The sequence below is a fragment of the Pleurodeles waltl genome, chromosome 5 (genome assembly GCF_031143425.1).
Source record: "Pleurodeles waltl isolate 20211129_DDA chromosome 5, aPleWal1.hap1.20221129, whole genome shotgun sequence".
Lineage (NCBI taxonomy): Eukaryota > Metazoa > Chordata > Amphibia > Caudata > Salamandridae > Pleurodeles > Pleurodeles waltl.
This window is the reverse complement of record NC_090444.1, coordinates 1,808,426,751-1,808,442,091: the sequence shown is the minus strand read 5'-3', so window position 1 is coordinate 1,808,442,091 and position 15,341 is coordinate 1,808,426,751. Positions and strand designations below refer to the sequence as shown.

At 44.7% G+C, this 15,341-nt stretch overlaps 1 protein-coding gene across 1 annotated transcript in view; it reads right to left on the bottom strand.

The window, feature by feature from the left end:
• Window positions 1-15,341, bottom strand: part of LOC138296827 (calpain-1 catalytic subunit-like) — a 434,447-nt gene that overhangs the window by 138,067 nt on the left and 281,039 nt on the right. The window contains exons 9-10 of the mRNA XM_069236288.1: window positions 13,395-13,555; window positions 3,084-3,253 (exon numbers count right to left, since the gene is read on the bottom strand). Coding sequence (XP_069092389.1) covers window positions 3,084-3,253; window positions 13,395-13,555 — 331 coding nt within the window. The remainder of the gene's footprint in view (window positions 1-3,083; window positions 3,254-13,394; window positions 13,556-15,341) is intronic.

The window sequence follows — 15,341 nt, the reverse complement described above, 5'->3', positions numbered from 1 at the left end:
TTGTTGTTTCCGGTGCAGAGTACTGGCACTTATTTTTGAAGGACGGCACTCTTTTTTCCTGCCTCAAGCATTTACTGCGAGCAAAATACACATATGGGAAAGACGGAGGAATGCAAAAATGAAAAAGAGCATCAAAAAGGGAGAGAGCAGAAAGCTGCAGGAGTGAGGTAAAAATGGACTAAAAAGGCCCAACATGGCTTCAGGATTACGCTGCCCTAGTATTCCGTGTTTGCATATTTAATTGCAGCAGCCTCGTGTTTAAGAGGAGAGCTTTGGACACTGGCATGTTTTTATTTACAAATTAAGCACTGGCTATGCCACTCATTCTTAGTCAATCCTGCCATGCTTTAGATCCTATGCACTCTCAATCCACAATTAGCCCCTGAATATTAAAAATAAGGAATACATCTACTCACAACAAGTCACAAAGGCAGAAATTGAAGGACACTTACCTTGTCTTCTGCAGCTGTGCACCAACGGCCACACGTCAGTGTAGTAGGTAGCACCTACACAACAGGAAGGGGCTAGGGGGGTGTCTCCCCTCTCCCGGGCCCCAATCTTGCACTCTGGAGGTGGCTTCAATTCAGGTTCCACTCCAAGAGCACAACAGGAGAGACTTTCCCAGGGGGGTACCACCACCACACCTGCGCAGGCTGAGACTCGCAGCGGGGCCCAAGAGAGGAGCCACACAGACACCACCACGTGCGCAGCAGCCAGTGAGTAACAGACAGTGCACAGTGCGCTGCGCACTCGCTGACGGCTGACTGACTGTGATGCTCGCACGCATGCAGGCATTTTAAATAATGCCACGGGGGCAGACCAATAATTTTTGGCTGGGCTGCCAATTGGTAGCGCTTTCGCGCACTACTAGATTGACGGCCCAATCCCACCATCATAATGATGGCACTCAGTTTGTGCCACTCTGTGTGGCTCAGAGGCTCTGTGTGCGCGGCGCACAGCGCAGTCGCAGATTAGAGGCAGCAGCCCGCGCTGCTGCACAGGCAGGCAGGCTCAGCCTCAGTGATGATGTCACTGGGGTGGGGCGGGCACCGGGCGGGCCTGGGGCAGTGCATGTCCGCTGCTGCTGTGGCGGAGGCGCCGCCCCGCAAACATTTTTCCGCACAGTGGGCTAATAATAGCTCAATAATTAGCCTCCGCAATTGGTTTTTTTTTACCGCACAAATGGGAAAAATATCGTCCATTTGTGCGGGAAATCGCCCAATCTGGCAACGCTGCTCTGCTTTTCCCTGGTGCTCCGCTGTCTACCGGAAGTGCATCACACGTCACATGACAAAATGCTACCCTTACGTCTTGTGTGCCTTCACCAGCAAAAAGACCCATTTTTTGCGACAATTCTTTTTTAAGTTTAAGTATTATAATCACTGAGTTAAAAAAACATTCAACATGAAAAGTTAACAGTTTTTTTTTAATGATCATCATTTTACATAGATAGAGTCTCATTACACACGTTTCTAAATGATACGAAGACAATCGCTCTTAAGTCTGCAGAAATGTCAAACCCTGTTCGTTGCTTTGAGTACAGAGTCCTAGACATTAATTAGTGAATTAAAGTTACTTCAAAGCCATTCATTTTCAGAGGTGTCCCAAGGAATCATTGTATTTCTAGGTCTTCATGAGGACTTGATGGTTCTCCAGTCTCCTTGCTATGGTTTTTAATACACACGATTATTTCTTTGGTGATTTATCTTATATGTACTGTTTGAGTACATGTGTAAGTTTGGATATAGGATATGTTTTTCTGTTCATCAATATACTCAAATGTTTGATGAATAAATATCGCTGACAGGCAGAATTTAGTTACACATCATTGTTTAAGAAATCATTGGTCCATGAGCGTTGACACAATATTTTTCAATAACATAATAAATATCTCAACAGTGTCAAATTTTCGTGAAGCGCGGGCTTCCTGTGCACTCTCCTATGCAGCAATACCCTAGCTGGAAGTATGTGGGTACTTTCAAGGCTATGAAGAAGTTGGGTTTCAATACATTTTCTTCAACCTTCTTCCATAATCGAAGGCACTAAAAATTAACCTGAGCCCACACAGCCATCTATCTACCTTCTAACTCATGGTGCAGTCTTAAGATTAATGTGAGGAAGCAGGGACTGCACTGCCCTCAATATGCTTTAACTCATGGGTACTTGCAAACATATTCACAGGGGCCAAAAAGTTTGGTCTGTGACGTGCTTGGGGGCCGCATTGATGCCAGGGCAGTGGCGTGGGGTGACTAGGTGGATTGGTGGCAAGGTAGGTGTAGGGGAAGCAAAGGATGTCCATCTAGTGGCTGAAATAAACAATGAGAAACCAGAAAACCTGGAATTAATCCCGGCTTACCCACTTTTCCAAATTGTGTGATCCTAGGCAATTGTTTAGTGTCACTTTCCCTCCTTTTTCTGCATTATCACATTTAAGATGACCTCGAAATACATGATTCACGGTGTGTGCTGCACCTGCTTCTATGTTTGAGTTAATAAACTATAATGTTGTTTATGTATGATAGGAACCCAGGCCACCCATAAAGTGCACATACCAAGTGACTTGCCTCTTTGATTTACTATTGGTGGTGTTCTCAGGGTAAGGGAAATAATGAATGTTTCCAAATTTATGTTTGAAAACTATCACTTTAAAAGGAATGCATCTCAATGCACTGATAAAATAAATTGTACTCAGGCGAAAAGGTTCTGCATGTTAACTAAATACACGTAATTAATTTTGAAGAGACTGTCTTAGTTTTACACTTATGCTGCAAGATGTCTTTAAAAAATGAAGGCGTTTCTAAAGTTAAGTGCAGAAATCCGTAGCTACTTCCTTTCTTTAGCACCAATTAAGTTTGAAATAAATGATTGTGTGTGTATTTAATATTTTTGTTAGTGCGGATTCGAGCAAACAGCTGCCCAGTGCTCCTGTTGCCCCAGGGGCCGCATGTAAAGATCAGAGGGGCCGCATGAGGCCCGCGGGCCGTACTTTGAGCATCCCTGCTTTAACTGATCCTTTGTATGAAAAACACTCTCAGGCATTGCAGACTCTTTACAAGGCAGTAATGGTTAAGGATGTGCAATACCTCATAAATGTCAAAGCCAATGTTAAGAAATTTCTCCCGTGTCTCTCGAACTCGTCGTCGGTTCTTCTGCATTAGGGCAACAAGGATGCTGCACACAACCTCTTTGTCTTGGGGGTCATCGTCTTTCTCCAAAAGTGTGACCTTGTACTGGGGGTTCATCCAGTATGTGTCTGAACAAACAGTAAATAAGAAGGAATCGCAAAAAAGCAATTTACAAATGAACAATGTGAGATGGAGCTAACAAACTGGAGCAACTTATAAGGGAAGGGACCAATGCAAGAGGGAGAGACCAGAAAGGCGCAACTTACATAGTGGTAATGCGAGAAGGGCTTAGCAAAGAGAATAACCTACAAATGGGTAATACATGAAGAAGTGACTAGAAAGGAGCATCCTACCATGGACAACGTGAGAAGGAGTTAACAGAGAAGATGAACTTACAAGGAGCATTTCATTAAGTAGAGGCTAGAAAGTAACAACTTAGAAAGGGACAATGCAGGAAGGAGTGAAACACAAGAGCAACTTACAAAGGGGTAATACATGAAAGGGTGAACAAAGAGGAGCATCTTACAAGGGTCAATGTGTGAAGGGGAGACCAGAAGGGAACTACTTACAATGGAACAGTGCGAGAACGAGTGAACATAAAGGAGCAACTATCAAGGGGCAATGTGTGAAGGATTGAATAAAGAGGAGCAACTCAGGGGTCGAAATGTAGACTTCCATTTCCGCCTATCCTTAACCTTTATTTTTGGATACAGGACTTCTGTATTGCATCATGTTGAGTTTAGTTCCCTGCGTCCAGTAACCTGAGGAGAATTGGGCAACCAGTGCATTACAGACTTTGTATATTTTGTATATATATTATTTGTGTTATGGTTCACTGTTTATCACTGGTCCATTGGGTTGTCACTTGGAGAACCTTTTTCCTTCTGTCTTTCCTTTTTTTGAGAAATATAATACTTTGAAATTTGGTGTATGTTATTATGATTTCTTGAAAAGCGATAATTTACTCAGATCATAGGTCAATATGTCTTCCATGTTTTGCAATTATAGTTTTGTTTAAAATTATATTTCCCAGTAGAACATTCTGTTTGAAAAATGTGAGGAGTCAACAGAGAAGATCAACTTATAAGGAGGAATACGTGAAGGAGACTCTAGGAAGGAACAACTTACAATGGGCCAATGCGAGAAAGAGTGAACAGAGGAGCAACATAAAAAGAAGCAATGCACAAAGGGACGAGGAGACAGGGGAAATTTACAAAAACGAATGAAGAAAGAACAAATACTAAGGAGCATTCAGGACAGCAATTAACAAAAAAGGAAATATTTCCCAGACACAAACACATAGGAGCAAATAGGAATAGTCAACAATGTGCCTCTTTAATCTGGGGTATGTTTTTTGTAAGGCAATAGAGGAATTAAAATGATAGACAAAACAGGCTTACAACATTTCTTCCACTATAACATCAGAGCAATCAAGCCGTATGACACACAATCTCACCATCCAGACCCTAACCCCTGAGTGAGGCTACTGTGATTGGGGTACCCAACTCTGTTGTGTCAAGTGACATAAGGACAAAAGTGCTTTGACTCAGTGATATACACACAACCAGCAATTCCTGGTTATTTAGTTCACCAGTCACATAACCCTCAAGACTTTTTGGAAGTCCCTTAGCATGATGGCCTGCAGACTGTGATAGAAGGCTCACTTTTAAATTCCCTATTTGTGCCTTTAAACTCTCAAAAGAGACCCATCTGGGACATTACTGGGTTTTGAGTGATGATGGCTTTTTCACAGACTGGATATCTTACTATGGCCCTCATTCTAAGTCTGGCGGGCGGCGGAGGCCGCCCGCCAGACTTCCCCCCTCCAAAATACCGCTCCGCGGTCCAGAGACCGCGGAGGGTATTCCAAGTTTTCCCCTGGGCTGGCGGGCGGCCGCCAAAAGGCCGCCCGCCAGCCCAGGGGAAAACAACCTTCCCACGATGAAGCCGGCTCGTAATCGAGCCGGCGGAGTGGGAAGGTGCGACGGGTGCTACTGCACCCATCGCGTATTTCACTGTCTGCTATGCAGACAGTGAAATACTAGCGGGGCCCTCTTACGGGGGCCCCTGCAGTGCCCATGCCATTGGCATGGGCACTGCAGGGGCCCACAGGGGCCCCGCGACACCCCCTACCGCCATCCTGTTCCTGGCGGGCGAACCGCCAGGAACAGGATGGCGGTAGGGGGTGTCAGAATCCCCAAGGCGGCGCAGCATGCTGCGCCGCCTTGGAGGATTCATTTGGGCAGCGGGAAACTGGCGGGAGACCGCCAGTTGTCCCGGTCCGACCGCGGCGTTACCGCCGCGGTCGGAATGCCCAAGGGAGCACCGCCGGCCTGTCGGCGGTGCTCCCGCCCCCGTTGGCCCTGGCGGTTCTGTACCGCCAGGGTCATAATGAGGCCCTATATGTTATTTGCACTGAGTAATCCAACTATAAGGGATATTCACACTTACTCCAGTACTGGAACGTTCATAGATTCACACGCTTGGATCCTTCCCTGTCGTTGAGATGGGAGTCACTGTTGTTATACAAAGGAAATGCTCTAATGTACATATACATTACAGGCATTAGGCCTTTAGCTTAGTAACATTTCACAGTCATTTTTAAAAAATGGACCAAACTCCAGAATCCACCAATCAGGTTACACCACCCTCTAGAACCCTCCTGTGAGGAGATGAATTCCCTCAAATCTTCCACTGCACGTCATGCTATGGAGTCTCCTCTGAGCTCTTCTCAGTTCTTTCTCAGAAATACTTATTCTGAGGTATTTTGGATCTTGACTTTTGTCAAGTAGGTGCTTCAAACTGATTACTATGTCAGAGACACCTAAGAAGGGGCTTTTCAGATCTTCTGCTACCTGCATGAAGAAGACGCATCATGTTGATGACCCACATGACGACTGCATATATTGTCTCTACTTGAACGATAAGACCAGAGACTGCAAGTATGTCGAAAATTTTCAACTAAAACCTTAAAAGATTGAGAGGGTCACCTTCTTCTCTGGCTACAGAAGTTGAAGACTACGGGCAACCCTTTCTCTGACGACGACAGTGCCTCCTCGTCTGTGTCAGTTGTCAAAACGAGACATAGTGAGGCCGCTGCCACCAACGAACCTCCAAAAAGTCACTTAAAAAATCTCCTGAGGGCTCCTCAAAGACTCGTAGTCCTCCAAAGAAACATTCTTCACAGACTGAAAGGAGGGAGAAGTCAGATTCCTTATCGAAATCTAAAAAGGAATCTCATTCTGAGCCCCCAACGCCGCCTCTGCAGGTTAAGCACACATTCAGAAAAACAGCTTCTGCACCATCTACAGCAACGTTGTCAACGATATTCCTGTCGACAGCTCAAGTGTCGACGATAACATCAACCGTCGTCACTATCTCTGTGTCGACAGCGGCCTTAATGTAATCCTCATTGACGGTCATGTCATTCTTGTAGACGGTGCACCCATATCGTCATCATTGCAATCACCGTTGACGCTCTGCACCTCGTCAACGACCATGCCATCGTCTATACTTTTGTCAACAAAGCTCCCATCATCGATTCCGCCACCAACGCTACTGCCATCGCCGACACCCCCATCGACGACGCCTCCAACATCGACGACGATGAGTCACCTCTCATCGACGATTATGGAAACACCAGCAAAAAGGCAAAGACCATCTGCATTGCTGCTTTTCTCGTCAACGGAACATATAACACTTTATAAGCATGAAAACCACCATCCCTCACATCTGCAAGTAAAGTTTCAAGATTATTACCATCCCACCTTTTGGATGAGGATGATTCAGAGGAAGATGGCCTTTGTGGAGTGGCTAGAAGCCCTTCACAACTACATGTCAAATGTCAGGAATATTCAGACAATTACTCTTAGTGTGACCAACCATCCCAACGACAACAGGAACTGGTATGTCTACCTTCTGGCTTGGTGTTGGATCTACAAGCTATGTTGACAGACCACAGGGAATGCTTCCCGCCAGTATCTGCATCAGTACAGCAACCACAAATTTCCACAATCCCTGCAACCCCTCAACAACTTCAAAAGCCTCAAGTTTATCCTCCGCCTCAACCACAAGGTTTCCCATCAGGCGATACCAACACAAAACCTAACTTCTTCAGGAAAAGAAGGGGAGATCTGCACCCAGGAAAGTGAATTGGATGAATATATAATACCAGCACCTGCTTCTCCTGTGAAGCCTATAGTAGAATCTCCTCCTGAGGATATAGGGGGTTTTCACAACTTACTAGAAAGAGCAGCCACACACTTTGACTTGTCAAAGCCATCAGCGCAGCAGGATTGGTTCCTGTACGATTTTAAAGAGCCCCACAGGAAAATGGTCCGAGCTATCCCGATCTCTGACCACGCTTGGAGCCAAGGATTAAAGATTATGCATAAACCTGCAACAGTTCCAGCACTCTTAACAAAGCTTGATAAGAAGTAGTAGGCCACAGACAATGCTCCTGCATGTCTAACAGGTCATCCAAGGCCAGACTCTGTTATTTCACAAGCAGCGCAACACTGCTCTAGAAACCCATCCACAACTCTAACCACACCGCCAGATAAGGAAGGTAGGCGCCTTGATAACATTGGTAAACGTTTCTCCTCTATGTCTGCCATTGTAGTATGAGCTGCAAATTCCCTGGCGCTCAATGGAAGATATGATAGGCAGCTATGGGCGGACATTTCTCATTATTTAGAAGAACTCCTGGAAACCATCAAGGGTGAAGCCAGAAAGGTACTATTAGAGGGGCAATGTTATTACGCATAATTAAATGACTGTGCACTCGACATCACAGCCATGGGTTTTAGACAATTAGCTGGGGCATCAGTATTAAGAGGACAAGGATGGCTTAAAGCCACTAATTTCTGGCCTGAGGTTCAGACAAAAAAATTGGATCTTATGATGGGGAAGCATTATTCGGCAAGCACGTCGATGATACACTTCAAGCTATAAAATCAGACACGGACATTGTCAGATCACTAGGTACTTTGCAGTTTAGGAAGACTCCTTTTCGTGGAACTAGGGGGAGAGGCCAGCCTTCATTTCGTGGAGGATACCAACAGTATAGTTATCCAACGTACTCTGCTTCTCGCTACACCACCAGGCCACAATATCAACAAAGACAGCCACCTTCAGCAGCATACAGCAGACCTCTTCAAAGAGAATAGCCTGGGAGGCAAGGCAAGGAAGCCTCCGGTAGGCAATGACAGGATTCAAGCGCTGGCTACCTCTTGCTCTTCCCCATCAAAACTTCAAGGAATGCTGAAAGATCACCTCCATTGTTTACATAAAATAACCAAGGACCAATGGGTACTGGCTATAATACAATTCGTCCACCTCCTAGAGTTTATACAAATACCTCCATTGACACCACCTTCTCGGGTGAAACAAAAACACTTGCATTTGCTCAACTGTACCCTATTCCCAAAGGAGGAAAGGCTTTTACTCCTGCTTCTTCCTGATTCGAACAAATCTCGCTTATGGAGACACCGATCCTAGACTTAAGAGAGATAAACAAGTACCTTAAGAAGCAAACATTCAGCATGGTCACATTGCAGGACATCTTGCAGCTTCTCAACAGAGCGGACTACATGGCCTCTCTAGACATTCAGGATGCCTTCTTTCATATACCGATTCACCCAAGGCACAGAAGATTCCTGAGATTCACTGTAGCCGGCAACCACTTTCCATTCAAGGTCCTTCCCTTTGGCCTCAAGTCAGCACCCCGGATTTTTACCATATGGCTAGCTCCAGTCGCAGCTAACCTCAGATGCAAACTACACCCAATTTTCCCATACATCGACAACTGGTTAGTAAAAGCTCCCACTATCCAGTTAGCACACAAATCCATCAAAGCGACCTTGTGTCTCTTCAAAGGCTTGGGGATTACTCCCAATCAAGAGAAATCAGTGCTTCAGCCATCGAGAAAGATAACCTTCCTGGGGGCTATATTGCATACGGACCAAGCCAAAGCATAGCCAATATCGGACAGGCAAGAAAAGCTAATCGCATTAGCAAAGCAAATACAAGGAAGAAGAAAGTCTCTTTTAGCTCGACGATACAAATCTTTGATAGGAATGATGTCATCTTGCATCAGTCTGATTCCCTACTGTCGCCTTCATATGCGCCCACTAAAGAAGAGCTGCACAAGCAATGGAAACAGGCGCAAGGATCCTTCGAAGACATAATGCAGGTAACTCCACTCATGATAGCCTCTCTGAATTGGTGGACAGTATGTGCAAATGTTTCTGGAGGCCTACACTTCTTAGCTCAAATTCCCCCGTTAACAATAATAACAACAGATGCTTCAATGGACAGATGGGGCACGTACTTGCAGGATCTTCATGTAAGCGGCAAATGGCCCCCCTCTCATCGCACTCTTCATATCAACCTCCTCAAACTGAGGGTAGTATATTTGGCGCTACAAGCCTTCCTTCTAAGAACTGGCTGGTCAGCAATGCTTGTCAGAAAAGACATTACCACGACAATGCACTACATCAACAAGCAAGGAGGAGCTTGCTCACATCTACAATCCCAGGAAGCACAAACCATTTGGAAATGGTGCATTCTACATTCAGTACACATAAATGCAGAACATGTCCCAGGCCATCAAACTGCCATTGCAGATTCTTTGAGCAGAATGACATCTGCCCACGAATGGGAATTTGACCAAAAAACACTAGACTAAGGGCCATATTTATACTTTTTGATGCAAAACTGCGTTAACGCAGCTTTGTGGCAAAAAAATTAGCGCTGGCTAACGCCATTCTGAAGCGCCATGCGTGCGCCGTATTTAATCAATGACGTTAGCCGGCGTTAGCCGCCGGCGCTGCCTGGTGTGCGTGGAAAAAAACGACGTACACCAGGCAGCGCCGGCGTAGGGGGATATGGAGCTTGGGCATCAAAAAATGGGGCAAGTCAGGCTGAGGCAAATTTTTCGCCTCAACCCGATTTGCGCCATTTTTTTCGACTCCCAAACCCCATAGAAATGCCTCCTGTCTTAGCAAAGACAGGAGTCATGCCCCCTTGCCCAATGGCCATGCCCAGGGGACTTCTGTGGGCATGGTCATTGGGCATAGTGGCATGTAGGGGGGCACAAATCAGGCCCCCCTATGCCACAAAAAAAAAATACTTACCGGAACTTACCTTAATGTCCCTGGGATGGGTCCCTCCAGCCTTGGGTGTCCTCCTGGGGTGGGCAAGGGTGACAGGGGGTGTCCCTGGGGGCATGGGAGGGCACCTCTGGGCTCCATCCGATCCCACATGTCTCTTAACGCCTGCCTTTTCCAGGCGCTAAAAAACGGCGCAAAAGTGGGCGTACGTCATTTTTTTTGACCCGCCCACTCCCGGGCGTGAATTTTGCCCGGGAGTGTAAATACGGCGCAAATGCCTCGGAGTCATTTTTTTAGACGGGAACGCCTACCTTGCATATCATTAACGCAAAGTAGGTGTCCACGCTAAAAAATGACGCAAACTCCATGGACTTTGGCGCTAGACGCATCTAACGCCAAAGTATAAATATGGAGTTAGTTTTGCGTCGGAATTGCGTAAAAAAAAACGACACAATTCCGGCGCAAACAGAGTATAAATATGCCCCTAAATATTGTTTCAGTGGGCAAACTGAACTTGGATCTCTTTGAGACCTCCCAGAGCGTCAAATGCCTGTTTTACGCAAGTTGGCATCACCAACAGGGGTCATGGGGGGATGATGTTTCGATTGCATGGTCAGGAACCTCTGTCTACGCCTTTCCTCCAATCCCTCTCCTTCCGAGAGTGATCAGCAAGATCAAGTAAGAGCCCTGTCAGAAAATACTAATAGCTCCTGCGTGGCAACATCAACATTGGTACACGGAGCTACTACTAATGTCTCTATGTCCACCCATACGGATAAAGCTGATTGCATTGTTGCTAACCATGAACCATGGCCAAGTGAGACATCAGGATCCCAAATCTCTGAGCTCATCAGCATGGCTCCTGATTTCAATGAATCTGGCCACTTAAACATCCCTAATGATTGTAAAGAAATCCTAGCCATAGCCCGGGCGGATAGCACAAACAAGATATAACGCCTAAAGTGGAAACAATTCTGTTTGTTGTGCAGGTCTGCTAATATACATCCTCTTTCTTCATCTCCGAAAAAGATCTTACCTTACCTATTGAATCTAGCGCTCTCAGGATTGCAACATTCATCCAAAAAAGTTAATCTGGCAGCCATTTCTCCTTTTAGAAGAATATCCGGTAAACCATCTCTTTGGCCTCAGAGGCTCATAGAACAATTCTTAAAGGGTCTTTTTAGGTCCTATCCACCAGTAAAGGCCCCTCCTCCTTCATGGCAATTGAACAGATTTCTTGACCAACTGATGAAGGAACCATTAGAGCCCATTCATAGAGAAGACATCAAATATCGTACATGGAAAGTAGCACTCCTCATTGCGCTTACGTCTGAGCATAGAGTTAGTGAAATACAAGAATTCACAATACAGGAACTCTTTTTGCAATTCAAAGAGGACAGAGTTATTTTACGCACCAATCCTAAATTCATACCCGAGGTCCCCTCTGACTTTCATCTTATTGAACCTGTGGTGTTGAGGGCATTCTTCCCCAGAACGTTTATATATTCAACCACAGACAATGTACTAATTATTGCTTGCTATTCTGATTCAAGCATGTAAATCTATGAAAGTTTCAATACTAGAGTAAGAAATAAGTTACTTACCTGTAACTGTAGTTCTCCAGTATTGGAAACTTTCATAAATTCACATGTTACCCACCCACTTCCTCTAGGGGGAGTTCACCTTGATTTTCTCAGTATGGTCTTTCCATTAGCAGTAATGCTCAGAAAATCAGAGGTAATTCAGCCCCTCAAAGGAGGGTTTTAGAGGGTGTTGTATCCTGATTGGTGGATTCTGGAGTTTGGTCCATTTTTACAAAATGACTGTGATATGTTACTAAGCTAAAGGCCTAATGTTTGTAATGCATATGTACATTAGAGCATTGCTTTTGTATAACACCGGGGATTCCCATCTTGATGAAGGGGAAGGATTTGAGCATGTGAATTTATGAAAGTTTCCAACACTGGAGAACTGCAGTTACAGGTAAGTAACTTATTTCTTTAATCTACTGGAAAAGGAGGAATTGGAAGAACAAAGTCTGCTTTTATTCCTTAATCTGAGAGTCTCCTCAACTTGTAAATTTCAGATTTTAATACCATCTGATTCCCCAGTGACAGCTTTCTTTTTGATTTTGACAAGACGGTCTGAAAATTGCACCATAGTCAGAAAAAAAGATATTTATCTTCAATACAAAAATCTAGGTATTTGCAGCAAAGCCTCTGGTAGAGTACATAGTACCCGGATTCTACCAATCTATGACCCAAAGTCATCTTTGGTTTTAAAAGGAAAGCTAGATTATAACAAAAGACATTCCCCCTCTGAGATAAAATACTCAAGATAGCCCGTGTGTGGCTTGACCAAAAGAAAACATGCATCACTTTTAATAGTCTCCTTTGCACGCAAATTGCTATTATTTTTATTCACATTTGCATAGCACACAATTTGCTATTAATATAACCTCACAATGCTTGTAAAAAAAAACGAAGATGACTTGTGCAACAGGCATTAGCAAAGCCAATGTGTGTGCCTTTATTGTGCCGACGTATGTGAATAGTTGCATCCACAAATGCTGTTTACATGCATTGCACGCACAAATGTTATTTATAACACTGAACCCTGCCCTGTTGGTTTTGCAAGTGATGGTAAAAGTAGAGCACATGAATGATTGCTTTTACTATTAAAATGCATATAGGTGCTTTAGACTTCATTGTGAGAAAAAGTGTGCTGATTGAGTGCGATTTCCAGGTCAAAAATACTCCATCAGAGATTTCGGTGAAAGCACTTCCCGTGAGGTGGAATGATATACCAAATAGGAAATGGCGTGGAGTGAGACGGTAATCCTCTGGATGGAGCCACTGACCACACAATGTATATTTAAAATACTTGTTTACAATATGTCTCGCAGGCTGCTGCTCTGTCAAGCCAGACCTAAAATTAGTTACGCTATTTCCATCACGGACTGGAGCCTGACCCAGAATGTGCAGATGCACGAAGGAGTGTGCGCGCAAACTTTAAAGGATGGAGAAGGTTTTGACAAATGCCTTTGTGCAATGCATCCCCTTCCTAAACTAGCCTTGGGTCGCAAACAGCGTGGTATATTCTCTAAAAAGGTTGCTCCTGCAGATCGCATTAGCACCGCAAGTGTTATTTCACTTACCAGGTGTATTTCTGCTTCCACCATTCGTGCTACCTCGACGCCAGGTGCCATCCATTATCGTTGTGTGCCACCTGCTCACGTCTTTCTTGCTCAGAGCATCTGGTGTTAGGTTGCAGATTTCAAGTTTGGAAAAATGTTTCAGGAAGTCCTGGAAGCTCATCCTAGGGGGTGTAGAGGGATGGGGGCACAGGCATAAGTGCTGATGATACAAACTTCAGGTGAAGGTGGCATTTTGGGATGGGGGTGATATTTCAACAAAATCATATCAATCACTGAATTATTCCAGAGTGAGAAAAAAATACAAGTTTTGCTCAGTGTTTTTAAACGGTAAATAAGCAACAAGCACATACGCAGGAAAGCCAAAAAAAACCCTGCAAACTGCAAACATCAGCCTGTGGTAAACAATGAAAGTTGATCTGTGGAACGCGACGATGCCATTAGAGGTAGCATAATATAATTTAGGAAGAAGTTTACAAGATACTTTTTTTTCAACTCTGGATCAATCAAATAATGTCGGAATGGACGTCATGGACTCATGTCACCAGCTCACTTCTACAGTGCAAGACCTCTTGCTCTCTAATTTTACACAGCCTTACAAACCTGATGCCAACTCCTGCTGTAGTGCAAGAACCGTCGCTGCACCAATGTATGAGGTTCCCGCCACATTACTGCACCCGGCCACCTACTGTGATGCAAGAACCATTGTTGAACTAAGGCTTGAGGACACTCTTGCATCACTGCATCCGTAGCACCAAGTCCCCAGATGTGCTTGATTTTTATGCAAGAGACTAGAGTTTAAAAACAAGCAAGAAAAAAGGCAAAACACACAGGCTTAGGGTTTAATGCAAGCAAGGAATTGGACAATAAACACAGCCACACTGTGGTTCTGTGGGACCCTTACAAACGTGGGTCCTAGTGCTACTGCACCTACTGTATGCATTATTGCTAGGCCACCAGACAAATGTAAAGTTAAGTGCTCCCTAACTCCTGCATCTCTTCATGGGCAGCAGCTTCACCCAAACTAGGACTCTGAGCACCCCCTCCAACTGGGTTAAACCCCCCACTGCTGTTATTGCTTACTTTCTGTGGGGATCCATTTAATCCAGCACCCATGAACCTGACTGCTAGGTAGCTTCTATTTCCCATCAGAGCGAAAGGGTACACTTTCTGCAGGCAGATTACCAGACGTGTGTAGGCCAAGGACATTTCTCATCCCCCTAACAGTCAGTAGATCAAAACTTACTACAGAGGATCCTGGTTACAGCAATGTCTTCTCATTGACATGTGGGATCACCCGAGTCCTTGCAAAAGCTGAATAGGTATAAAACCCTACCATGGTTGCTTGCCATACTGAATAATCCTCAAGAAAGTGCCTTATGTGCAAAGAGATCCTTAGAGGGAAAAACTGAGAAATATCTGCTACTCTAAACTGATGAAGAAGATATTAGACTGGTGTGCACCTGTGATACTCACAGCACTCAGACAGCATAGAGGACACCCAGTGTTTTTAGATTTTCAAGGCAGGCTGTTAGTAGCATTGCCGAGTGCCAGATAACACATAGCTTCCTGGCAGACGATGGAGCTGGCCCTTGCCAAGACAGCCCATGTACATCATAACAAACTATGCACATGGCATGCTGAAGGAATTATGCTCACATTTGCTGGGGAGGGGCACCAGAGGACTATGTGGTCAATTCCTACAGCCTATAAAGGCCTAAGAAACTAAACCATTGTCATTCATAGTCAATATTCTTTATACTTTTGAGGCTTTTGCTATGATTTGCCTGTGGACTGGCTTCAGAGGGTCAACATGAGCAAACAGAGAGCAATTCCCAAAATGCATCAGACTGCCATGTGAAAGCATAAGATTGGAAACATGTACCTTGACAACATGTAGGTAAATGGCAACCTTGATATATCCTGAATACATCTACTCACTCTTTTGAT